Here is a 27,623-nt window from a genome sequence, read left to right as displayed (position 1 = left end):
AGATCAGAGATGTCAGCTCGTTCCTTCCTTCTTTCTGTTGACTGATTGTTAAGGTGAGAATTCAAGGCATGAAAACTAATAGCTTGCCCAGACTGGTGTGAGCTGGCTCTTCCCTTGCACTCACCGTGGGCAGGTCCCCATTCTCCTCCCTGCATGAGCTGCTTTAATGGGCCATGGCATGTGTCCGTTCCTGCCCGCTACGGCTGCCCACCAGAGGACTAGGACAGGCTCCCTGTTAAAAGGGAGTGGGGGAAATCATAAGTGGAGAACTCAAAGAAAAACAGGCTTTAGGGATTCAGTCTTACTAAGGACAACATGAGTCTTTCAGAGATCCCTCCCCTTTGCCACACTTCCCCAGGGAGCCCTCCTGCTCCTTCAGGCATGGATCCCCTTTCCTTGGGGCCATGAAGGGTGGCAGCTCTTCTTTGTTCCTTTTGTACGTTCTGGCTTTGAAAGGCAAATATCTCCCTCAAGACCTTGCAGCACGCATCCGAGAGATGGGAAGGGTGCTCTTAGAGCAGCCAACCTGGGAGGCTGGTGGACATTCAGCTCCACTCTGCCCAACTCTGAGGACCTCAGAGGGGACCAGCACAGCAGGGTCTGTCTTTCAGCTTCAGCCGTGAGCAGAGACGCTGGCATGGAGGTTTTTGGTGAGGCTGCACCGTACCTTCGCAAATCAGAGAAGGAGAGAATAGAAGCCCAGAACCAGCCGTTTGACGCCAAGACCTACTGCTTTGTGGCTGACCCCGAGGTGGAGTACACCAAAGGGAAGATCAAGGCTGCACAGGATGGGAAGATAACTGTTGAGACAGAGGATGGCAGAGTAAGTGCGTTCCTCCTAGCCTGCTCCTCCCTGCCCTGCTGAGGGCCCAGGACCTCTGCTAAGGGCGGGCAAGGAACACAGAAAGCGCGAGACTGGCTCAGGTGAGAAACCTGCACTGCCCAGCATCTGCACTGCCCTACCCTCTGATGGGACCAGCCCAGCCTCCAGAGGAACGTATTGGTCTGGATGCTTGGATGAAGGTATCCACTGGATAATAATTCCTGGTTTAGGCTTTAAAGATCGGGCAATGCTCTGAAACAGGTTGGGTTGTAGCCTTGCCAGTCTTAGCGCTCCTCAATCTTTGTTTTTAACCCTTTCTCACCTAATACTGTCATATCCACCGATAAATTCCTTCCTTTACTGGTAGCAGAGCGGGCAGCTACTTGAAAGTCCCCTTTGCATGTGAATTTTTTAGCAGTGTCGCTGGCTGTGAACAGTTTCCTAAAGGAGCCTCCAAGGTGTTAATCTTGCAAAAACGCTGCAATGTCTTAGCAGCTTGTCCTGATAACTTTTGTACGAAAAGCTGCAGCGGCCCAAAGAACCACCTCAACCAACGTCTTGACTGCAGGCGCTACCGAATTTTTAAGAGTAAAGAGAATAAAGCAAATAAAGAATAAAGCAGACATCCATTGGTTCACCCCCGCCTCCAGCAGTCGCAGATGTGTGACTGAGCAGAGGCTGCAGCAGACTGCTGTGCACAAGGACCTGCTGTCCCGGGGCTGGCTTTTTTACATCCATTGGAGCTTTTTGCCTCTGTAGTGTCCTGTGGGAAAGATTTCCACAGTTTAAAATCGGAGTCTGTGTAAAGTGCTTCCTTTTTCTGCAATGTACAGCCTGGTAATCTCTGCTTATTTTTTCACAAGGAGAAAAAGTGAGTAACGCTCCCTTGCGATGGCCATGGTTGTCTCTGCCATTCCTGACTGTGCAAACTGCAAAAGTTTCACAATCAAGTTATGCTCTCCACATAGAAAAGCTGTTTCATACCTGCAACTATCCTTGTTTCCCTTCTCTGTATGGTTTCTAGTACAACTATATCCTGTGATCAGTAATGAAGGTGTGATTGAACTGTCAGACACATCCTAAGTAAAACTCTCTTCTTTTCTCCCTTTCTTTTCTAATAATTCCTAATATTCTAGAGCTTCCTGCCCTCTTCTGAGCATTGAACTGGCATTATGTTAGAAAACTATAGTGACTCCCAGATATGTCCTGTGAGTAGCAGTTAATGCACGATCTCTTACTCTATACAGAGACTTTCTGTGAATCCTAATTGCTCAAGTGTTTGAACGCTTTAGAAAGGTATTTAGGGGCACATATCACAGAGCTGCTTTTGAAAACTGTGCCTGTAGTTCTTGCTTTGTCAAAAGAAGCCCAAGATTATTCCACTAGTCGGGACCTGAGCTTGGAAATGGTGTTCAATCTTTCCAAATCAAATCTGATTGCAGTAACACCATTTCCTCCTTGGATTGCACCAGTCAGCTTCGGCCAGTCCATGGGAGCAGCAGTTACAGCATAAAAGCAATGGATAAAAACAGCGGGAAAAACCACCTGGAGAAATGGCAACAGGATTTTCAAGTTCCTTCATGGTTCAGTGTGGCCAAGATAAGCTGCTGCCATCTGTGTACATCTGCCTTCCTGCGCATCTGGCCACCCCAGCGTATCCACGGGCTCTGGCTGTGCGACAGGGTGCTCGTCCGCGGTGTGAGCCCAGTAGACGGTGCTGTTTGGTAGGGCTAGAGCCTTTGTTTAATTAGGAATGGCAACTGGCAGGAGTGGAACAAATCTGTTCCAAGGAAGGATTTGCTGTTGACAAATCTTGTGCTGTTAGTGTCCTGTCTCTCTGGCAACGTGCAGTGCATCTCTTGGAGAATGAAAGGTAGACCGGCCAGCGGTTGTGTGCCAGGTGGTTACAGCCGTGAGCAGCAGCGAGCTGAAGTTCACAAGCAGCAATAATGTGGAGAAAGATCTGCCCAGCGCAAACTCTGCCTGTGTGGTTGTAGCAATTCCAGAAGAGTAAATTTATATCCTATAAGTTTGTCAGTGTTGTAGAGTTCCTGGCTGGAAGCAGTATCTGCCCTGTAACAGCCATACCTTGTTTTGCACAGTTTAATGAAAGAAAAATCAGAATTAGAGCACACTTAGCAAATGTTATTACTTCTCTGTGTTTGTGTCTCTGTGTGTACACATGGAAGGAGCATTGAAAGTTGCTGAATCAAGGTTAACTCTTTGTTTCTGAATGATAGATGGTTGCTGTCAAACCTGATGATGTATATGCCATGAACCCACCTAAGTTTGACAGAATTGAGGATGTGGCCATGTTGACCCACCTGCATGAACCTGCTGTCCTCTACAACCTCAAGGACCGCTACAGCTCCTGGATGATCTATGTAAGTTCCCTCTCATGGCAAAGGAGAAAATCCAGCTGCCAGGAGATGGATTTCAGTGACTCTTCTGGGTTTTTTCCTGCAGACCTACTCGGGTCTCTTCTGCGTCACTGTCAACCCCTACAAGTGGCTGCCGGTGTACAACCCGGAGGTGGTGTTGGCCTACCGAGGCAAGAAGCGCCAGGAGGCCCCTCCACACATCTTCTCCATCTCTGACAACGCCTATCAGTCCATGCTGACCGGTGAGCTTTTCGATTTTGACCAGACCCATAGGAAAAAACTGTGTCAGAAACACTACTTCTGCCAAATGCCATTCCTTATCTGCCTGGACTCTGTTGCCTTTGCCATCTCACAGTGTGCTACCCTAATTCCTTGTTCCTTGGCACGTTGCAGATTATCTGCTTGGGCTCCCAACTATTGTGCTATGGAATTAGATGTTTTATTGCTAGGTGATGCAAAACCAGCTCCAGACAGTTTTCCCTGTCTCCTGAAGTAGGCTTTTTATTTTTGAAGTGCTGTGCTGCACATGATCTGTATTTCTGGTCTAAGTACTAAGCGAAGCACCATAACAGGAACCACTGCGAAGGGCAGTTGTGGTCGGGTAGGACACGCCAGCCGGGAGGTCCCCAGTCAGCACACAAGCACGTGGCTCTGTTCAGAACAGAGCTGGAAGAAATATTTTCACCAAAATACATGTTTTTAGTTTGAATTGAGTCCTGTCCCATATTAAATAGTAATAAAGGTAAAGAATGGTGAAGATAGAAGCAAAGAGGAGAGTACAGGATGGAGCAAAAGTGAAGAAGAGAAGACAAAAAGCAGAGTATGGGGAGGGGCAGAGAGAAGAAGAGAAAGACCGTGCGTCTTTTCAATTTTGCTTGCAGAGATTTTGTTTCTTTGCCTTTGATGGATACTAGGTCATGGGCTACCTGAGAACCAGGACTTTTCCCTACAGCTTCTCTGACTGCAGTTATTTTTCTCTTTGACAGATCGGGAAAATCAGTCTATCCTAATCACGTAAGTACATCTGTCGCTTTGAACTTTGTCTCCAACAAAAAGTGGGCAGATAATTCTTCGCTCTGTGCTTTCTTTCAGCAGCGGAGAATCCGGTGCAGGGAAGACCGTGAACACGAAGCGTGTCATCCAGTACTTCGCAACTATTGCAGCGAGCGGGGAAGTAGCCAGGAAGGAGTCCTGGATGAAGGTGTGAGGGAGAAAGGCTTGGCAGGGGGGCAGTGCGGGATGTTACCCGCTCGTGGCTGCAGAGAGCGTGGGTGACCTTTACCTCAAAACATGAAATACCTTTTATTAGCTTCAGCCACTCTCTCGAGGGCCAGTAAGGCCAGGGGCTGATAGGCAGTTAGGACCACAGCAAATACCAGAGCTGCCACTGTCACTGCCCAGGTGAAACACAGTTTGGGGCTTTGGTGTCCGGGAAGAATCAGAGGCTCCAGTTTCTTCATGTGGACCAGTCTGTCCCTGTGGCGGAGAGATGAGAGCTCTGACCATGGGAGAAATTCTGAATATGAGAAAAATGAATTATTTACCATTTACACACGGTGCTGGTTCTTGACGCTGCAGTGGAGAAGATGCTGTAGTAACACGGTACAGCTGAAATGAAGGGCACGTGGTTGCACGTGTGGTCAGGCAAGCTGCAATAGAGTAACTTTTTCCTACCACATAGCCCCTGGTGTTTTTCAGTAATTATTCAAATGTTCTTTCAGGGTACGCTCGAGGATCAAATAATCAGCGCTAACCCACTGCTGGAGGCCTTCGGGAATGCCAAGACTGTGAGAAATGACAACTCCTCGCGCTTTGTGAGTTGTTGTGTTTCTTTCTGGCCTCCTGCATTTCTAATCCTGTTTGCCTGCTTCTTACTTGCAACTGGGAGTCACTGGGAGAAATGTTCTTGCTGACAAATTTCTTGGTTGTTTGTCAGATACTAATGTATTTACAGCTGTTTCATGCTCATAGCTGCGTGGGCGGCAGCAAACTGTTTCCTTTTATCCATCTTTGAATATCTAAGATAATCCAGACTGATTTGGAGATGCTCTCACTGGGATTCAAGAGAGAAAATCGCTCTGGCATCGTACCCTGAGAATACTGCACTGACCACTACCTTTTGTCTGCTTGCCAGGGTAAATTCATTCGTATTCATTTTGGTACCTCTGGAAAACTGGCTTCTGGTGACATTGAGACCTGTGAGTAAATGGTGGGGAATGGGGTTACTGCTTTCCTGTGAAGCAAAGAAGAGCTTGAAAAATTTATACGTGCATGCATATTACAGACTTGCTGGAAAAGTCAAGAGTCACCTTCCAGCTGAAAGCTGAGAGAAGCTACCACATCTTCTACCAGATCCTCTCCAATAAGAAGCCTGAACTGCTTGGTAAGGACAGCGATCACCTGCTGGTGTTTTACAGTAAAATCAACATGGGAAACTTTTCCCTAAATATGCCAGCTCAGTGACAGAGGGTCCAGTGGCACCTGCTGGCCTAGCACCATGTGTCACAGGCACCCAGCTTCCCCTTCCAGCAGGTGCCTCAGGCTGCACGCAGCACTGAAGCTTTGATCACGTGCTTATTTGTGTCCTCTGTATTCCAACGCCAGTGACGACTGGGCTACCAAAGCTGTACACAGCACTTTTATCTCTGCTTAACAGTGTCGCCCTAGGGGTTACTCCGCCTCCAGTTTATCTTCCCTGAGTAAGTTCTAATGCAAACTGTGTGCAGGTGAGGTGGGGGGGGTGGCTAATTGACTGTTCCTGCTTGTGTGGAAAGTCCAACTTATATGGGCCAGGTCCTGTGAATAATCTTCGATAGAAAGGTGAGAAATTCCCTGGGTGCAGGATGGCCAGATGCCTCGATCTACAAAATCTGAACCCTTCATCATATGGGCAAAAGTTCTTCCCCCTTTCCAGTATAGCCCCTCCAGCCTTCTCCCCTTCCCACTCCCATGGCATACCCCACCCATGCCCCGCCAGCGGTCCCAAACCCTTTTGCCACACATTCAACCACTGCACTCGTCCTCACCTCACTCTGCCCATCCCTCCCAACTGTCCACAGAACATCTCCCAAGGTGGAGCTCTGATCCCCACCCTCCCTCTATGTGCCCTCCCGACATTTACCGCCTCTCTCTCCCCTTCCCAGAGAGATTGCCGTGTGCCAGGGGACTGTACAAGGACACAGATGGATTCATTTTCACTGTATGGAGGGCTTCCTCTCCTGCACGCTGCACAACCCCACTGCACATCTGCACACCTTTGCTTCTCCTCTTGCTCTGCAATAGGATTCAGGACTGAAAATGAGATAAACATGCATGTTTGTATCCCTTATTGCACTAGCACACAACCCCAGTGGGTGCAAAGGGCATTCAGGATGGGTTAGTATATGTCATGTATGAGGATAAGCACATACGAGTCTTACCTAGAGGTGTCCTTCTTAAAAGCTGTTTCTTTGGATTGCCCTTGTTCCTTGTCTGCCAGCGTTGAATGTTCAGCTCCCAGCTCCAAGCATATTAAACTGATGGGACTGAGAACTTCTCTGAGACTTTCTGCTCATCCAGTGGAAGGCAGATGAATGGCTTCACTCTGTCTTTCTTGCCTCTTAATAGAAAACCAAGAGCTGGGGGTACAAAAGGAAAAAGATCCTGTGAAACCTTGCTGAGCCATTGTTCCATTTTCACTGCCAGGATCTGGCTCTCACTCCTTTGTTTGCCTTTCAGAGATGCTCCTCATCACAACCAACCCATACGACTACCCCTTCATCAGTCAAGGGGAGATTTCTGTAGCCAGCATTGATGACCAGGAGGAGCTTGTTGCCACAGATGTGAGTACACTTAGGAAGGGGAGACAGTATCACTTTTACCATCACCACCATTATAACCAGCTGATCTATCTGGTCTGCAGGCAGCCATCGACATTTTGGGCTTCAGCCCTGATGAGAGAATGGGGATTTACAAACTGACAGGGGCTATCCTGCACTATGGGAACATGAAGTTCAAGCAGAAACCACGTGAAGAGCAGGCAGAGCCAGATGGCACGGAAGGTAATGCATTCATGGCTTGGAGAGATTAATTTCCAACTGGTTTTGTACCAGGAAAGCAGATGTTCCTTGATAAGAGTAAAAAGGAGGTTCAACCTTCAATTTATCATCTCCTGTAGAGTCACTTTCTGCATCCACTTTACCACTTTATTCCTGATGGTTCTGCTGAAGGACCTTGTGCCTGGGACATGTTACTGTAGAATTCACCGGTTTCTGGTAAAACATCCAGACTTGTTCTGTTTGGGTGACATTGTGGAGAAGTGGCCTGCAGGGAAAAGCATTCTGTTGTCCCATCACCAGTGCACTCACTGGTTTTACCACACTGTTGGGGCTGCCATAGCCACTCAATCATGAGGACCAGCCCTGCAAGGCTATTTGGAAAAGTAAATGAGAATATTGGTGAAGCTTTGTGGATAGGGTAAAGCCAACTAGTTTGCCAGGTTTCAGAGCGAGGTCTGGCTGGCTCCCACGCATTCTGTCTGTCCCAGTTAAGAAGAAAGTCTTTCAGGGTTTTTTTTGTGTGTTTTTTTTTTTGTTTGTTTGTTTTACAGAGGCGGACAAAGCAGCATATTTGATGGGCCTGAACTCAGCGGACTTGCTGAAAGCTTTGTGCTATCCCCGGGTGAAAGTGGGAAATGAATATGTCGTGAAGGGCCAAACAGTGGATCAGGTGAGTGTCAGGGAGCAGCAGGGGCCATCCTCTCCTTAAGGGACAGGAGTGGGTGCAGGTCACGGCTGAGGATGGTCAAGACCATTAAGGCCTGTTAACGCACTCTGTGGGCTGGCAGTATCTGTGCGTGGTGGAGGGTGATTTATTCTGGTGATGCAGTAGCAGTGCCCTGACACAACTGTGTGAACCATCTCCCTGCAGGTGCACCAGGCAGTCAATGCCATCTCCAAGTCAGTCTACGAAAAGCTCTTCTTGTGGATGGTAATGCGCATCAACCAACAACTGGATACAAAGCTGCCAAGACAGCACTTTATTGGGGTCTTAGACATTGCTGGCTTTGAGATTTTTGAGGTTTGTTTTCACATAGCACTCTCAGACTTCTGTCTGTCTTTAAACACGTTTTCCTTTTGTTTCACTTTTTGGACCTTTCCTCCTCACCCCAAGGCAGCCCTCAAGAAGAGGGCCAATCTCTCTGAACCTGCTTCTGCCTTTGTAGATCCATCACCCGCTTTGTAAGAGAAAAGAAACAGCAGAAGCATAGCCATGAAGCTGCTGTCACCCTCCCCATAGAATGTGTATTTAGTGACATTAGGGTCACCCAAAAACACACCAACGCAGGCTGCATCAGCCATGTGCTGCACAGCACAACTCTTCTGTAACCCTCAACCACCCATGATATATCCTCTGCGCTATTATCAAAACGCTTCAGGGATAGTCTGGCTGACCTTGGCTTGACATCTGTATGAAATAAATTGATGAGAGTTGATTTAACAATATTTACACATTTACTCAAATATTAGTTCAACAGCCTGGAGCAGCTGTGCATCAACTTCACCAATGAGAAACTGCAACAGTTCTTCAACCACCACATGTTCGTGCTGGAGCAGGAGGAGTACAAGAAGGAAGGAATTGAATGGACATTCATTGACTTTGGGATGGACCTCGCTGCCTGCATTGAGCTCATTGAGAAGGTGAGTTTCTTACACGACTTATGCAATCACACAAATCAGACCTGGAAGCGTTTCTTAAGAGTGTTTGCACTGAGCGCCTCCAGTACGCTCTCTCTGTGAAGCCTCCAGGACTCCTTACCTCCTGCCTTCCTTTAAACATAACCCTTGTGATTAGTTATCCAGTGACTGGAAGTGTATTCTGCCGTCTAAAAAGACATTGCTTTTTTTTTCTCTGTTCTGTTTTTCTTTCTTCCACATCATTCTAAATTGTCATTTCATTATCATATTTGTCCCAGTTGTATTCTGTCTTTGCATATTGGTTCCTCCTTGGGTTTTCCTCTCAATTAAATTCAAATGCCTCATGTCTGCCTGCTTTTACCTCCTGCGTGAGGACAAGTCACTACTATATTCCAAGAAGTTACCGCACAGTTTTTGCTTGGCTTTCTTTGTTTTCCAGACAATGTCTAGGTAGTGCAAAAGCCTATTTATGAAAATCTGGTGCTTTTGAGTATCTTGCCAGGTGTTCACAAAAAATCTTGTTTATCTGCTCCTTCCAAGATAATTCTCTGTAAAATACCTCCAGTACTCTAAATACGGCATTTCTTTCACTCCATGTTATTATAACTTGAATTACTCTTATTTGAAAACACCTTTTTTCTATTCAGCCCATGGGCATCTTCTCCATCCTGGAAGAGGAGTGCATGTTCCCCAAGGCAACTGACACCTCTTTCAAGAACAAGCTCTACGACCAGCACCTGGGCAAGTCCAGCAACTTCCAGAAGCCCAAGCCTGCCAAAGGCAAGGCTGAGGCCCACTTCTCCCTGGTGCACTACGCTGGCACAGTGGACTACAATATCTCTGGCTGGCTTGAGAAGAACAAGGACCCCCTGAATGAAACTGTTGTGGGGCTGTACCAGAAATCATCTATGAAAATTTTATGCAATCTTTATGCCACTTTTACTTCCATAGATGAAGGTAAGGTCAGAGGATTATGTCTCCTGTCCTGTGTTTCCTACTGTACCTATCACCTGACTTGAATCAGTGTTGTGTCAGCATTTGTGCTCTATGTATTAGATGCACAATTATAATGCTGTCAAAGGGATCTACAGCAGTACCTCAGTTGGACTGTCATCTCATTTTCCAGCTGAAGGTGGTGGTATTAAGAAGAAAGGAACCAAGAAAAAGGGCTCTTCCTTCCAAACTGTCTCTGTACTCTTTCGGGTAGGTGTGTTCTCTGGCACAGCATGGTTCAGATGCAGAAAATGGAGAGAAGGCAGTCACACACACGCAGAATCACAGAATGGTTTAGGTTGGAAGGGACCTTAAAGATAATCTCATTCCCCCCACCCTGCCCTGGGTAGGGACACCTCCCACCAGACCAGGCTGGTCAAAGCCTTATCCAGCCTGGCCTTGAACACCTCCAGGGATGGGGCATCCACAACCTCCCTGGGCAACCTGGGCCAGTCCTGTCAGACCTGGCTGCACTAGTTCACCATTCCCACTTTCTCTGTTGCCATACCATACTGTGGAAAGTTACCTCTGGGATCCGGTAAAGGTCAATTTGAATTGTACTTTGCTGATGCAGTCCAATGAGATGGTGGTGGAGAAGGGAATCCATGTGCTTTGATCAGGTTGCACAGTTTCAAGAGAGACCAAAGGCTGTCTTGGCTTTGACCTTTGGTGCTCACAGCATCCTTCCCTTAGTTGGTTGTAACTGGCTTCTTCCAGGAAGTGTCTCTCTGAGTACAGGGCATTGTGTGGCAACCAGTGCCTTGCAGTCAGTGTGGACAACACAAATTACACGTTGCAGCCCCTTGATGCTGCTGTGACATATCTATATCCTTGGGCCAGGTGCAGGCTCAGCCCTTCCTGGCAGGATGAGGAGTGCAGCATCCACCCGGCTGTGGCGTGGGCCTTATTCATTATGTATGTCATTATTGCATGGGATGATTCAAGAAATGCAAAGTTAACAAAACCTATACTGCAGAGCGGGTGACTTCTGATGTCATAGAATCATAGAACTGCCCAGGTTGGAAGGGACCTTTCAGATCATCTACTCCAACCATCAACCTAACTCTGACAAAACCATCACTAAACCATATCTCTAAGCACAATGTCTACCCGGCTTTTAAATACCTCCAGGGATGGTGCCTCAACCACTTCCCTGGGCAGCCTGTTCTAATCCTTAATAACCCTTTCAGTGTAAAAATTTTTCCTAATATTCGTCCTAAACCTCCCCTGGTGCAATTTGAGGCCGTTTCCTCTTGTCCCATGGCCTGTTCCTTGGGAGAAGAGACCGACCCCCCCTGGCTACCCCCTCCTTTCAGGGGGCTGCAGAGAGCGAGAAGGTCTCCCCTCAGCCTCCTTTTCTCCAGGCTGAACACCCCCAGCTCCCTCAGCCGCTCCTCACAGGACTTGTGCTCCAGACCCCTCACCAGCTCCGTTGCCCTTCTCTGGACACGGTCCAGCACTGCAATGTCTTTTTTTGTGGTGAGGGGCCCAAAAGTGGACACAGCACTTGAAGTGGGGTTTGTGGCTCAATTCTCTTTTAAATATACATAGCTAATATATCTAAATAATAAAAACAACAGTTCAAGCCATTCATTCATTTGATCAAGAAAGACAAGATATTGGTATCCCAGGATATTGTTCGTTTCTTCCCATCCTCATCCTGTTTAATAGCTCTTATGATTAGTTTCTAACCACTAAGGTCATTTTAAAACTGGAGGAAAGTTGTATCCACTGTTAGTAGCTATTTACTTTGCTGATGCCTACATAGGATTGTAGAATATTCACTAGAGGGAAAAACTTCTGAATTTTTTTTTAATCAGAGTCAAATCATACTGAGAATATTTGCATTATGTCTTGAAGTAATATAGAGATTGCAGATGATTTCTTTTTTACAGGAAAATCTAAATAAGCTCATGTCCAACTTGCGAACAACTCATCCTCATTTTGTGCGTTGTATCATTCCCAATGAAACAAAGACCCCAGGTAATTTATAGAACACGGAGTAGAAATTGGCAGAATGACCAATTGACCAATGCTAGAAAAATCAATATATCCCCATGTTGCACTGTCATAGGCCTGATGGATCACAAGCTTGTTCTGCACCAGCTGAGATGTAACGGTGTTCTGGAAGGCATTCGAATCTGCAGGAAAGGATTTCCTAACAAGATATTATATGGGGATTTTAAGCAAAGGTCTGTAATAACATTCTTGCGTTTGCATCGAGCCCAGTTCATTTGAGAGAAAAGTCTTGCTAAACAAGTCAATGATATAGTTCTTAGGAAAAGACTATTTTAATATTTAACAACTATGGAAAGTATGAAGACATCTCTAATAGCAGGGTCTGTGTGGGCAGTGCCCACCCAAATAACTTCCTGAATATCATATGCCAAAATGTATTTTCACTTCATTCACGCTCATGTGATTGTTTGGATATTCTTTGTTTAAATTCTCAAATTTGACACAAGCATGTTTCAGCAAAAATACGGAGGGTGGTCTGTACCGCATCCTATATTTAACCATTATCTAGTAGAAGTTTGAAGAATGCTGTTTGAATAATTTTAACTAGGATAGTTTTACTGAAAGGAAATTGTGTTAAACCCGATACCACTTTTCTGATGAAATTACAAGCTTGACTGGCAAATGTAGCTACATTAACAAAAGAGACTTCACCGGGACATCTAAATTAGTTCCACATGGCACTCTGATTTTGTACAGGGCTAACATTTCTGCAGCGCCTTAGCTACATTATTTTATAGATTAAAAAAACCCACAAACGACTTTAACTCCGGAACTGCCATGCAGATAGGACATTTGCAAAGGGTTGCTAAATTTAGCTGGGGTCATCTGCTTGTTGTATTTGAAAAAGCAAATGTACAGTCAGATCTCTAAGAACAAAGAGAGTACAGCACACTTACAGCACTGAACGGGGTATCCTGGGGAGCAGGGGCATTGAAAATGGGAGCAGTGGCATTTTGGGCGCTCACTGAAGACGACTTCCCAAGGCACTGATGTGTGTGGGCAGATTTGTATATGGGTGAAGAGAGGCATGCTGAAAAGCATAGGGGGTGGAATAATCTCTCAATGGAGGATTAGGAAGAATACATTGCTAGATACTATGTCTAATTCTGGTTTATGTACTTCAGGAGGAATGCGAGAAGCTGGATATGGTTCAGAGAAGAGCTACAGGACAAATGTGAACTCAAGTGCAGTGAGAGTTAAATCAAACTATTTAACTCATGAAACTGTACATTAACAGATGATTTATTTGTGGTGTAGAGAGCCTACGGGTGTAAAGATTTCTGAATATACAGGAAACTGTCATCAAAAAGACAGACTCAAAGCAGAAGTCCAAGGGTGGGACCTAAAAAAGGATGTTGTCAAGGTAGAAGTGAAGTATACCTGTCCTACAGTGAGAGTGAATAGCTTACCTGGGACACTAAAGGTTTGAAGGCATCAAATAAGATTGAAATTTCTTTTTTAAAAACACGTGTACTAGATTAATGACAAAATGGGGGCTGGATGAACAAGGGACTGGGAGGACCGTGTACCTGTGTTGTACAGGAGGTCAGATTAGATACTTGCAGCAGTCCCCCCATTCTTAAAATCCATTAATTTTTTGAATTTACAGCTAACCCAGTGAGCTGCCCCACTAGATTAATGTAAATGACTGTGACATAGATGAGCAGAGTCTCTCAGGTCCGGAGAACAGACCATCCATGCCCTCAGTCTCAGCGAGGGCTGTAACATGTGCTGGGAACCTCCTGAACTGCTCTGCTGACTGTTTGCTACTTAAGGCTGGAGGTGTGAGTCAGACTCAGCCTAACTCCGTGTCTTCAAAGTGACAGCTGCTCTTGTAGCATCCTGTGCACTGAAATGATACCGACAGTTGAGCTTTTTTGCCTTTATTTTGTCAGATACCGCCTTCTGAACACCAGTGTCATTCCAGAAGGACAGTTTATTGATAGCAAGAAGGCATGTGAAAGGCTGCTGTCTTCCATTGAGATAGATCATACTCAGTACAAACTTGGACACACTAAGGTAAACATTACATTTTTCCACACAATGAATAATCATTCATTGCATTAAAATATAAGCCTGGCAATGACTGATCTCTGCTCTTTGATTGCAGGTGTTCTTCAAGGCAGGTTTGCTAGGTGTCCTGGAAGAGATGCGAGATGATTGCTTAGGACAACTGATCACACAGACACAGGCTTTTTGCAGGGGATACCTCAGGAGACTTGAATTGAAAAGAATGTTAGACCGAAGGTGGGTATCTTCTGCAAGGTCTGGTTCCCCAAAGCTGTGCTTTTCACACAGTACTGATGGATCACTGTGATTTCAGGGAGTCCATCTTCTGCATCCAGTACAACATTCGTGCATTCATGAATGTCAAGCACTGGCCCTGGATGAAGTTGTACTTCAAGATAAAACCCCTCTTAAAAAGTGTGGAAACTGAGAAAGAAATGGCCATGATGAAGGAAGAGTTTCAGAGGACGAAAGAAGAACTGGCTAAGTCAGAAATCAAGAGGAAAGAACTGGAAGAAAAAATGGTGACTCTGGTGCAAGAGAAGAAGGACCTGCAGCTGCAAGTACAGACTGTACGTAATTTAAAACCATCCTTGGCTTGTCAGATCACATCAGTTTTGTCTGAGTGTTCTGTTATTTCATGTTCTGATTGCATAATGAGCAGGTGATTTCTGCAAGTGTCAGTTCCAATGTGTGACAATGAAACACATTTCTGTGTTCTGTAAAAAGGAAAATGAAAATTTGGCTGATGCTGAAGAAAGATGTGACCAGCTGATCAAAGCAAAATTCCATCTGGAAGCAAGAATAAAGGAGGTAGTGGAAAAACTAGAGGATGAAGAGGAGATAAATGCTGATCTGGCAGCCAGAAAGAGGAAACTGGAGGATGAGTGCTCTGACCTGAAGAAAGATATTGATGACCTTGAGTTAACATTGGCCAAGTCTGAAAAGGAAAAGCACGCCACGGAAAACAAGGTAGTTTTATTTCTGCTATTTGCATGTTTAATAATAGTTACTCTGTCTATATATAGGATGTAAGGGTGCAGTCAACTTGAACAATAACACGATGTTGTATAAGGAAATCTATGGGCCTGGTGTTAAATTTGGTCACCTCTATTGTGCAGGAAAACCAGCCCATAAGCATACAAAATGCTTTAAAATGAAAGTTCAGAATTGCCTTGTGGCTTCAGAAGGGTGGATACGTAAGCAGAGATATTGTATAGTCTGACCATATAATGGAACTAATTAAGACTCTTTGGTAGTCTAGCAATGTGTTTATTACCTTTGTGTGATCACTAACCTATACAAAAGCCAAAATTATTAGAGACCTTCAAGTATTTTACCTTAAAATAGGTTAAAAATCTAACTGAAGAAATGACAGGTTTGGATGAGACTGTTGTGAAGTTAGTCAAGGAGAAGAAGGCCCTGCAAGAAGCCCACCAGCAGGCACTGGATGACCTACAAATTGAGGAGGACAAAGTTAATACCCTCACCAAAGCCAGGATCAAGCTGGAGCAACAAGTGAACCATGTGAGCACAGTCAACACGAGGAAAAGGGGCAGATTCTTCAGTTGTTCCATTGGTCATCTTGATATATTTCTGTGTTACAGGTTGAAGGATCTTCAGAACAGGAAAGAAAAGTTTGTATGGATCTTGAACAAGCAAAGAGAAAGCTTGAGGGAGACTTGAAACTTGCGCAGGAAACCATAGTGGATCTGGAGAATGATAAACAACATTTAGATGAAAAATTAAAGAAGTATGAGAAAAAAATGGTGACAAATTTACTATTTGTTTTTAACTGGACATATTTTCTTTTTATTAAAAGAACATTTCCTTTACAGGAAAGACTTTGAATTTAACCAGATGCAAAATAAAATTGAAGAACAGCAGAGTTCACGTATTCAATTGCAGAAGAAGATCAGAGAATTGCAGGCAAGAGACTTTATGTAACTGTAACATTTTTACTGTTTGTTTGGTGAAAATGTAGAAGCATGAATAATGCTTGTCCACAGTTGGTCACTGATAAAATCTCTGACTCAGTCACAGCAATCACCTCGATAGGTTGTAATAATTTTCTTCCCACAACCGAAAGCCACGATCTAAAGTTAGTATGAGTTGATCGGTAGGTCTTGTCTTGTTGGTAAGCCTTCACCTCCAATGGCAAAGCATTAAAATTCAAAGGAACTTTGTTTTGCTTATAGTCCCCAAAACAATGGGATTGGTATTCTGCTATGGCAATTAGGCATTAACCTGAGCATTGAATTATCTCTCCCCTTAATGATTCCTGATATGCCATTTCCTCATGATTCAGGCCCGTGTTGCAGAGCTGGAAGAGGAAACCATGAGTGAGAAAGCGACACGGGTAAAAGCAGAGAAACATTGTGATGAGCTGGCTAATGAACTTGAGAAAATCGGTGAAAGACTTGAGGAGGCTGGAGGAGCCACCAGCGCTCAAACTGAACTTAACAAGAAGCGTGAGGCAGAGTTTCAGAAGATGCGTCGTGACCTTGAAGAGGCCACGCTGCAGCATGAAGCCACGGCTGCCGCCCTGCGGAAGAAGCATGCGGACAGCACAGCTGAGCTTGGGGAGCAGATCGACAACCTGCAGCGAGTGAAGCAGAAGCTGGAGAAGGAGAAGAGTGAGCTGAAGATGGAGATTGATGACTTGGCCAGTAGTACAACGACCATTACTAAGTCCAAGGTGTTTCTTTATAAGTGAAATACTTGAATTGGGAATATTTCTGTCTGGTGGGAATTTAATGCAATTCAAGCACGCATACACAGATTCCACTTTCTTACTCTCTTTCAGGCTAATCTGGAAAAAATATACCACACACTGGAAGACCAGATGAGAGATATGAAAAGCAAATTTGAGGAAAACCAGAGAAATATGAACGAGATGTTGATACAAAAAGCCCAGCTCCAGACAGAGTCCGGTAAGGAAGGCACAAAGATCTGCTGAGGGGCTACTTTTTCCCTTCAGTAGCAGAAAGACCCTCTAGCGAGTACCATGAGTGAGACCTAATTGTTCCCAAGTCCATATTCTGCTTTCAGAGTCATTGGTACAGGCACAGACAACATTAGAAATAAATGAAAGGAGATGAGTTCATGAGTGACACTTTAGAGTTCATATGCCAATTGCAAGCATTATTTGCTTAGGTAAATAATTCCCAGAATGATGTGACATAGCTCGCTGATTCCATGCAGGGGGACTAGGAATTTGGGACAGTCCCAAATGATTTGAGCAACCTGTTAGAACTGCACTTTCTCCTCCAAGAGTGCACGTGTCCACTGTGTGTACAGCATCTGTGTATGTGCTACCCTCATGAAGCTTGGTGCTGCTCCCACGCAGGCTTCTGGGAACGGTGTGAGTGACAAGCATGAAAGGTCCTTGCTCTGATTGACTGCAAGGTCGGACATCTCAAATTAAAATGCCACTGAACTGGCTTCGACTAACCTTCTGAATTCTAGGGATTTTACACAATAGTAGATCAGGGAGTTCTGACATACGCTATTCTAGCAGCTGATCCATAGGGCTCTGCCTGCCATGAAAACCCTTTTTAAGTGAATTTATATGAATTCATGTGAACGAACTCTGTAGGCACATCTGTATGTGGACGGAGATGTAGGTACAAGGAAACAGCAGACCAAAGAGGGCATAGCATGTGAAAGTCTCCCAAAATCTGGAAGTCTCTGGAAGGTAGTGGTCCTGATGAATCCACAAGAACCGCCAAGGTCTGCCAAATCAGCCCAAGGCCACGGGCAAACACCAGCATCAACAAGGGGGCTGTATGACTGGGGCCACATCCAAGAGGGTGGTGGCTGCAATATGCAAAGACTATGGGATTATACATACACCCTGGTGAAAACGGGAGCCCCTGAGGCTGGGGTTGGCCCAACAGGTATCGCTCCTACTAGGGAGATACGGCTGAACGTGTGTGCGAGTGAGCTGTGAAGGAATGTGTGAATGTGCTGAGTTCAGAGTTGCCTGGCATTAAGAGTAACAGCCTGAGGCTAATAACTGCAGCAACTTAATTAGTTAAAGGTGTCCAAATAAATACTGGTTGTGATCTGTGACTCCCCCATGTCCATCCCTGGTCAGGGAAAAGGGAATTTACAACACCTTTTGATGGAGGAACACACAGATGTGGGAACACACAGACCATAACCAAATTCTTTCTTCTTTTCTTCTGAGTGATCTCTTTGAAGTGATCATGCTTGCAAGATGATTCTGTAAATCTGACCAGCTTGTTGTAACGTCGTTGTGCATAGTGCTCAAGGGGAATCTTAGAATGAAATTGAAAGCTTGAGAAAAAAATCTAAAATGGCTCAGGAAAAGGCTGAAAAAGATGATACTGAGGGGCTGCAAGAAGTCCCAAGAATTCTAGAGATGACAGCATGGACTATAGGCACCTCTCCAAGAAAGTAGAGAGGTGTTACTTCAGCCCACAGGACAGAGAGTGATGTAGAATAAATGTTTTCCAGTTATCGTAAAGCTTATGAAGTGAAATTTTAGGATATACCTAAAATGAATAGTATGGATAGAGAAAGGAGAGGTCAAGTAAACATTGGTAGCAGAGGTAGGAAAGCAGAAGAAATTACTAATCCTGTGGAGATTAGGTGGAGACTATTAAAGTGTTTAGTGGAAGGTATGGTAAAACGGAATGGGAAGAAAACACAGAATAAGCTAGAAAGGGTGATACAACTTGAAGAAAAACATCTTGAACTGGAGACAGGATTGCCAGTTTCCCTAATCTTCTTTTAAAAAAGGTTGTCAGTGTAGAAGAAATTTAGAAGGTATAACAAACAAGAAAGGAAAGAGAAAGGAAGGTTTGAAACTAAGAAAATAAGTGCTATGCCCTTAAGTAGTTAAAGCTGAGAAAATTGGGGGTTAAGCACATGTATATGGAGGTCTGAATGAACAGTAAAACTCAGGATTAAAGCGGAATAGGAGTAATGTTTAAGGAGATAGAATAGATAAATGTGGGGGAAGACATCTGTCTCATAATTTCATTACCAAACCTTGCATTATGCTAAGAGAAAAGATGACATGGTAAAAAATATATATGCAAAGAGAATGGTAAAATAAGAATGGTAAAAGTACGTACGTAAAGGTAACAACTGATGAGGTAAACAACGTTGTGTGATTCCACTTGTCTGTTACTGATTATTATTTATATCTGCATGTTTTCAGGATGCTTAATCTGGGTAGTGCTGGAAACTTGTCTTCTCTTGTCACAGGTGATCTAAGCCGTCAACTCCAAGAGAAAGAAACCATGACATTGCAACTGTCCAGAAGCAAGCAGGCAGTCACGCAGCAAATAGAAGAGCTTACAAGGCAGCTAGAGGAAGAGATCAAGGTAGTGCTAACTGCTGAGCACGTGCTAAGGCTTCAAAATGTATCAGGGCCTCAGTTCATTTAAGAAACACTTTTGCAGCTTTGTAAGTATTGTTGCCTACAGTCTAACACAATGAAATTACTGCTGGGCAGAATGCGTACAGTGAGCACTGTGTTTAACTGCTTTGCTAAGGAGGTCTCTGACACATTGTAAGTGGTTTCACTTTTTGGTTAATTCTTTTCACGTGCTTTTTAACTTTGAAGCCTTGGTCTATTGATTTTTTTTTTTTGCTTCTGTAGTCCCAGGGAAGAAAAGCTACAGCATATGCCAAGGTGAGAGCATCACTCTTGGTCTTTTCTGGTGGTAGAGCTGAGAAAAGTTGGCTGCAGCTGAAGATAGCTGCCTGAACTCTTGTAAACCTCTGGCCCTTTGTCTTCTGCCCAAGCCTCAGTGACCATATTTTTAGTGTGTAAGGTCATGGGGTCATCTGCTGGCCATAGCTAACATAAATACGTGCTATTGTGGGTAATTTTTAGGCCAAGAACGCCCTGGCCCGCGCCTTGCAGTCTGCTCGCCATGACTGTGACTTGCTGCGGGAACAATATGAGGAGGAGCAGGAGGCCAAGGGGGAGCTGCAGCGTGCCCTGTCCAAGGCCAACAGCGAAGTGGCCCAGTGGAGAACCAAATACGAGACGGACGCCATTCAGCGCACGGAGGAGCTGGAGGAGGCCAAGTATGGGATAGATGGGCTGAACTGGCCAGATGTTACGTGCATTGTACAGAACACAGATATACTTTTAGTAGCTAAATGTAAATTATTTTATTGGGGTTTGCATATGCATTTAATTAAAAAAAAAACGACTTCCGATATTGTACTCATTACATTATGTACAAAATACACTGATTTTTTGAATTATATGCTTGTTTTGTTCATATTTCTTAAGGAAAAAGCTCTCTCAGCGTCTCCAGGAAACAGGGCAGCAGGCGGAGAGTGTGAATTCAAAGTGTGTCTCCTTGGAGAAGATGAAATTGAAGTTGCAGGGGGAGGTGGAGGATCTGACAGTGGATAAAGAGAGAGCAAACACATTGGCAGCTGCCCTTGAGAAGAAACAGCAGAACTTTGATAAGGTGATAAGTGAGCACAGTATCTTTTAAGTCTAGCCTTCCTCGAAGGCCAAACTAATACTCCTTACTTAAATCAATACTGAAATCAAGTTGAGTCTAACAGTTATAACTCCTCTAGAGCATGGCAATAGGAATTTGTCCTGTTTTCAGAGACTGCAGTATTTATTTAGTACAGAAAATAGCCACAAATAAAATCACATTTTCAGTACTAGCAGGGAATAAAAGATGGTGCCTTTCAGGTGGTGGCAGAATGGAAGGGAAAGTATGAGGAGAGCCAGCTGGAGCGGGAAGCTCTCTCTAAAGAATCACGCTTGCTGAACACAGAGCTTTTCAAAGCGAAAAATACCTATGAGGAAACCTTAGATCAGCTCGAAACAATCAAACGGGAAAACAAGACTCTCCAGCGTAAGTGTTTGGCTCTGGCTTCCCATTAGCTGCTCACAGTCCTACCACAACAAGGCATTGCTCAGGTCTGCACGAGGTACACTAAAGTACAGGGCTCTGTCATTACTATTCTCTCCATTTTAATTGAGAATATAAAAGTCTCAGCAAAAGTTGTCGAGCACGTTTGTAAAGTGACTGATGTAATAAAGCAAATGAAATGTCCCGGCTCACCATGATCTGCTGCAGAGATGTAAGATCGAGGGCATTTAGGTGCCACTCCCAGGTAAGGGTGGTGCCCTGAGGAGGCTGTAGAGCTTGGGAAAGTGAGTTTTACAGATGCGCTGTGAACGTATCATGACAAGACCTGTAGCGTTACCGTGATGGCCTGTCCAGAGACATAAACACATGCAGGTGTCTTCCAGGCTCTCTGTAAGCAGGGCTGTGAAAGCGCACTGATGGCCCTGTGGTTTTGTCATCCTGCATGAATTGATTGTATCTGTTTTTATCTGTATGTACATATACATACACATATACAACTGTCTACACGTGTACGTATGCGTATGCATATGTATGTATGCAGATATACAAAAGAGGTGTTGAACACAGTCACAGAGCATAGAGTTCAGCTTCTCTGGCTGCCGCAGGCTGATGTCTGTCTTATCTCACAGAGGAAATAGCTGATCTGACTGAACAAATTACTGAAAATGGCAAAATGATCAGAGACCTTGAGAAAGCCAAAAAGCAGGCCGAAGTAGAAAAATCTGAGCTGCAGGTAGCTCTGGAGGAGGCAGAGGTGAGTTAATTTAAATATCGCTGGAAAAAGTAGAGAGCAGTCCAAATGCTTTCTATTCTCTCTCCTGGGCACTGGCTGTGTGCAAGGCTGATTGCCACAAACCTAAGGAGTTTGTGTGAAGTCACTGAGTAACATCACAATGATTGTGTTCTCTGAAATGTTACTTTTGTGTTTGTTTTTTCTCTTTTTCTTTTAAAGGCAGCTCTTGAGCATGAAGAGGTCAAAATCCTTGGTGTCAACCAAGAACTGACTCAGATTAAATCAGAAATTGACAGAAAGATTGCTGAGAAAGATGAGGAGATCAGCCAGTTAAAGAAGAACCATCAAAGGACTGTGGAGACAATGCAGGGTGTTTTGGATGCTGAGATAAGGAGCAAAAGTGAATCCTTAAGGCTGAAGAAGAAGATGGAGGGAGACCTGAATGAAATGGAGATCCAGCTGAGCCATGCCAACAGCCAGGCTGCCGAGGCACAGAAACACCTGCATAGCATCCAGGGAGTTCTCAAGGTCTTGGTTTACCTTTCTGGTTGATTTATTTTTAAGCAAAGTATCCAAGAAATTAATTAGGATATAATTGGCTCTTCATATTTAGGACACGGAGCTGCACTTGGACGACACTCTCAGGACACAGGGGGACCTGAAGGAGCAGGTGGCCATGGTGCAGCACAGAGCAAACCTGCTGCAGGCTGAAATTGAGGAGCTACGGGCAGCCCTGGAGCAGATGGAGCGCTCCAGGAAAGTGGCTGAGCAGGAGCTTCTGGATGCCACTGGACGTGTGGAGCTCCTCCATACCCAGGTAGTTTGCTTTGCTAAGGCAGACATATATTTGCATCTAGAGATTCGGAGAGTAAGAATGATTTCGTGGTCTCTGTGTGTGAGAGCCCAAAGAGAGACACTCAAAGCCTCTCTTTCTCCTTCGTAGAACACCAGCCTTTTTAATACAAAGAAGAAGCTTGAAACTGATATGGCACAAATCCAAACTGAGATGGAAGATATTACGAATGAAGCAAAAAATGCTGAAGAAAGAGCAAAGAAGGCAATCACAGATGTGAGGATGTTACTGTGTTTTTCTCTTCGAATTTTCAGGGCTTCCCAATGGCATTGCTGCTGGGAGTTAGTGTAAATACTCTTGTCACAAGTTGGACAAAGAACCAGTCTGTGGGCCCGGATGAAGAGGCTATGTGTCAAAGGAGGGTTAGAACAACAGGGAAATTGGCCTGCTGACAGATGAATTATTGGGGCTGTTGTCATCATAATGAACTAAACACACATTTAGTCAGTCTAAAACAAATAACTTTCTCCAGTGCTGCACGAAAATGTAAGCCACAAAAAATTCTGCAATATGGAAACCAATACAGTGCCTAATTTGTTTAAATATTTATCTTTTCAAAATCCTATTTAAGAACTTTGCAAATGAGAATTGTGAATTGCCATTCAATATTGGTGCTATATCCTCCTGTGCACGTCCAGTGAAGCTCAGGCAGGCAGTAGGGCTGGTGTATTAGGAAACCCAACCTGCTAATGATTTTTGATACATAGGATCAAAACAAAATCTTAAAACTTAAAAACATTCTTTGAGGTTAAAATTGAAGGAAAACATCTCCACTTGCTCATGAAAGTGATTTTTTTTTTATAATAATTTCTATTCTGTTTGAATAAAACAGAAATGGAGTATTACAATGAATTATGCACACCCACGTATATATTTATATATTTCTAAAACTTCTAATGCCATTATTTTATTCTCACATGTTTCAATTTAGACTTTTTCAGGTATTTTACTGCCAAAGCAATTTGTTGAATTTTGCACTATTTGTGAGCAAAAATACTTAATTTGATCGTGTGGGAATCAAATGCTTGAAAGCAAAATATGTCCTAGTTTAGTCTTAAATAATATAGATTGTTTTAAACTATCTTCTGCCTCGTAACACTGGCCATCCAGGCTATTGGGGCAGTTACAGGGCGCGCACTAAGTCACAGCGCACAGACTCCGTCATGCCCCACGTGTGTTGTGCAGAGAAGCGGTGGCTGTGCTGTGCCCTGCTCCCCAGCTTTGCTGTGGCTCCTGCTCTACGCCGTGGCACCTGGGTGCCAGCGAGTCAGAGTCATGAGCGTACAGTGGAACAGAGCATCTACCCTTTCTGTTGTTCCAAGCTCCATGTGTGCAGCAAGGCAGATTTTTTTCCCATCCTTTTTCCTACTATTTCTTATCATGTTTCTTCCACTATCGCGTGTCACAGAAAAAAAAAGAAAAAACGAAGCAGAAAGTGCAGTAGCAGGAAAAGCCAGCAGGAACCAGGAGTAAAACTTCAGATGGTGCACAGCATGCACTGTTCTTTCACATACTTCCAGTTTCTTGTGTCATCTCCCTTCCAAGGCGGCCATGATGGCAGAAGAGCTGAAGAAGGAGCAGGACACCAGCACCCACCTGGAGAGGATGAAGAAGAACCTGGACCAGACGGTGAAGGACCTGCAGCTTCGTCTAGATGAGGCTGAGCAGTTGGCACTGAAGGGAGGCAAGAAGCAAATCCAGAAGCTGGAGGCCAGGGTGGGTACCAGCACTGAACGTGAATGTCAAAGATACCTTTCCTCTCTGAGTCCTGTGTGAGGGCTCAAGCTAATTGATGGTTGATTCACCAGATCCGAGAGTTAGAAGCTGAGCTGGAAGAAGAACATAAACAATCTGCAGAGGCTATGAAAAACATCCGCAAATATGAGCGGCATGTCAAAGAGCTTACTTTTCAGGTACATATAACTAGAAAGCAATTCTCCTGATGTTTTGTCTCACAGGGACGTATAATTTCACATTCCGTTTCCACAGAATGAAGAACACAGGAAGAACATGATGAGGTTACAAGATCTGGTAGATAAACTGCAGATGAAAATCAAATCCTACAAAAGACAAGCTGAGGAAGCTGTGAGTCACTCAACTGAAGCAAATACTTATTTACCATAAACAGACTGTCAGTTTAAAAGTTGGCTCTGTGCACCAGCATGTTGCCAGGTGGTTGTCAGTTCCTTTTGTTTTGCCATTTCAGGGTGAACAAGCCAATACTAATCTCTCCAGATTCCGAAAAGCACAGCATAAGCTAGAAGAGGCCGAGGAGAGGGCAGATATTGCTGAGAGTCAAGTAAACAAGCTCAGAGCTAAAACCCGAGAAGTGCCTTCTACAAAGGTAAGCCTTTATTGCAGGAGGCAGGTGTGCAAGTTTGTACTGTTTGCTCAAGCAGGTCAAGCAGTAGATTTGTGCCTTGCAGATGGGTGTAGCCAGAAAGAACGGTTCTGGAAGGAAGGGATTTTGAAGAAAGACTTGAGAGGATTTGGGTTCTTCAGCCTGGAGAAGAGTAGGCTTCGAAGAGACCTTATTCTGGCCTTTCAATATATAAAGGGCAGAAGACAGATAAAGACAGACAGAGAAAGACTTTTTACCAGGGCCTGTAGTGACAGGACAAAGGGCACTGGTTTTAAACCGAAAGAGGGTGGGTTTAGGTTAGACATAAGGAAGAAGTATTTTATGATGATGGTGGTGAGACATTGGAACAGGTTGCGCAGAGAAGTTGTGGACACCCCATCACCAAAAGTGTTCAAGCTCAGGTTGGACAGGACTTTGGGCAACCTGATCAAGTGAAAGATGTCCCTGTCCATGACAGGGGTTTTGGACTAGATGATCTTTGAAGGTCCCTTCCAGCTCAAACCATTCTGTGATACTATGATTCTGTGACTCTGGCATTTTAGGCTCTGGTGCCAAGCATGAGCCTTCTGGCTAGTTTATCACATTAGTTTCGGATTTAAGGAACTGCCTCATAAAGTGGAAGAATGAGAGCCAGCCTAACTCCGAACATTCCTAAAACAACCTTCCTGTGAGCCTTAGGCAGAATTAATGTTCTGATTGAGAAATGTGCAGCAGCACTGTGTCCTTAGCTGAACTTCCCTGGCAGTTGTACCAAACAAGACTGTTTGGTACAAGATCTGGAGCCTAATTTTCCTAATCTGATCTTTACAGGTGTAACACCTTTTGACTGCACTAGTCTAGCTCAGTTTTTGGTTGGAGGTAAAATACCCTCAGTTCATATTTTGAAAAAATTACTAGTGCCTAGAGCATGTATGCAGGAAACGGAGAGCCTTGGCTCCAGGCTGCCTTCTGCTTACCCACAGCATCCTCTTAGTCATACAGCATTTTAATTCTAGAAGAGACACTATGGAGAACATGCTTTCTTCTGAAGGCTCAGGCCTCAGACTCAATAGACGATGTTGGTTTTGCCAGAGCCTGGTGTGCAACTTTCAATGAGTCACTTAATGCCATTGTGCTATTAATGCCACAAAGCCAGTAAAAGGATTTGACTCCTCAGTGCTTATCAGGGTATCCTGCCCAGACCCCAGTGGAAGCACTTGGAAGGCTGTGTCCAGGTTCCTGAGCAAAGTCTCTAGACATGAGATTACCTTATAGAGGGAATCATAGAATCATAGGGTTGGAAGGGACCTCTGGAGATCACCCAGTCCAACTCCCTGCCAGAGCAGGGTCACCCACAGCAGGTGGCACAGGAATGCCTCCAGGCGGGTTTGGAATTTCTCCAGAGATGGAGACTCCACCACCTCTCGGGACAGCTTGTGTCAGGGCTTTGCCACCCTCACAGCAAAGAAGTTCCTCCTCCTGTTGAGGTGGAACTCCCTATGGCCAAGTTTGTGCCTATTACCTCTTGTCCTGTCCCTGGGCACCACTGAAAAGAGCCTGGCCCCATCCTCCTGACACCCACCCTTTCAGTATTTACAAGCGTTGATAAGGTGCCCCCTCAGGCGTCTTTTTTCCAGACTGAAGAGATCCAAATCCCTCAGCCTTTCTTCATCAGAGAGGTGTTTCAGTCCCCTCATCATCTTGGTAGCCCTTTGCTGTCCCCTCTCCAGCAGTTCCCTGTCCCTCTTGAACTGGGGAGCCCAGCACTGGACACAGCACTCCAGATGTGGCGTCCCCAGGGCAGAGCAGAGGGGGAGGATGACCTCCCTCCACCTGCTGGCCACACTCTTCTTGATGCCCCCCAGGATGCCATTGGCCTTCTTGGCCACGAGGGCACATTGCTGGCTCATGGTCACCCTGTTGTCCGCCAGGACTCCCAGGTCTCTTTCCACTGAGCTGAATCTGTAATTGAGTTGAAAGCCCAGACAGGGGCAAGATTTCAGATAGCTTCTATCGGGTATCCCCAGGTAAAGGCATGTTGAACATACTGACTATGGGCAACTCTTTCTGCAATATGTTGTAGTTTCAGATCCTGCTTTGAAGTGCCTGATACTGTGCAGTATCTATGGACCCTGGGCACCTGGCACGAGTTCTGGATTCTGCTCTGAGAGGCCTAAAAATTCAGAATTGTAATGCCTGAATATTTTAATAGATACAATGGATCAATACATCCTTTTACTCCCTTCCATGCTTTACATTCGCTTTTGGAATTGCTGGGATCCTACTTGCCCCAGAGGATGGGGGTGTGGGTTGCTTAAGCACTGCAACAGCAAAGTAGCACTTCAGAAAAGCCAACAGATATGTTTCTCCATTTCAACCTCAGTCTGACAGCATAACGTTTGATGATGTGTAGTCTTAAGGGTTACAGACACTGCTACGTTGACCTGGGCTCCACTTGCACATCCTAGCTGGTTGTTGCATTGAGGCAGATGATTTTAGGGACTAAAGACTCGTCTTGACGTGGGTGGATTAAACAAAGCCTCTCCTTTCCAGGTGGTGTTAGGAAGTAAAAAATGAGCTTCCTCTGGGATAACCAGAACTTACACCCCAGCTATCTGTCCAGCTGTGGATTTGCAGTAGCTAGAGCTACACTGGTAGGAAGTAATCTTTCATTTGCTTATGGACATAAACATTTTCTGTCACTCTGCTGCTGTACCAGTGTCAATAAAGTAGATATCTGCAACTTCAGATGCTCCAAATGTTGATGTTCAGATGAGAGTCATTTTTTTTTTCTAAGTTAAGTTAAGCATAGTCAAAACTGCGTGTTCAAGTCTTACTGCTATGATCTTGTTTTAGTAATTTTGTCCTGACCTTAAAATCTAGGTGTTCGATAGCCTTCCCCCATACCTTCTGC

General features: G+C 44.7%; 1 protein-coding gene across 1 annotated transcript; it reads left to right on the top strand.

Moving 5' to 3' along the window:
• LOC141751366 (myosin-3-like) lies at nt 1-27,465 on the top strand. Its single transcript, XM_074607985.1, is given in 40 exon segments — nt 1-53; nt 612-823; nt 3,064-3,207; nt 3,290-3,446; nt 4,191-4,218; nt 4,300-4,405; nt 4,926-5,018; nt 5,339-5,387; nt 5,456-5,587; nt 6,922-7,025; nt 7,106-7,244; nt 7,793-7,911; nt 8,113-8,262; nt 8,712-8,882; nt 9,527-9,836; nt 10,006-10,082; nt 11,768-11,855; nt 11,947-12,064; nt 13,787-13,910; nt 14,002-14,138; nt 14,215-14,470; nt 14,628-14,870; nt 15,249-15,425; nt 15,506-15,651; nt 15,737-15,827; nt 16,207-16,596; nt 16,705-16,831; nt 19,137-19,255; nt 19,771-19,967; nt 20,179-20,362; nt 20,599-20,764; nt 21,412-21,536; nt 21,735-22,043; nt 22,129-22,332; nt 22,459-22,584; nt 23,914-24,084; nt 24,177-24,281; nt 24,358-24,453; nt 24,575-24,712; nt 27,263-27,465. Coding segments are annotated over 39 exon segments (5,826 nt in total). The 5' UTR covers nt 1-53; nt 612-637; the 3' UTR covers nt 27,287-27,465.
• Nucleotides 27,466-27,623: the final 158 nt, after the last annotated feature.

This window comes from Larus michahellis, chromosome 14 (assembly GCF_964199755.1).
Source record: "Larus michahellis chromosome 14, bLarMic1.1, whole genome shotgun sequence".
NCBI classification, from domain to species: domain Eukaryota; kingdom Metazoa; phylum Chordata; class Aves; order Charadriiformes; family Laridae; genus Larus; species Larus michahellis.
This window is presented reverse-complemented; position numbering and strand designations above follow the sequence as displayed.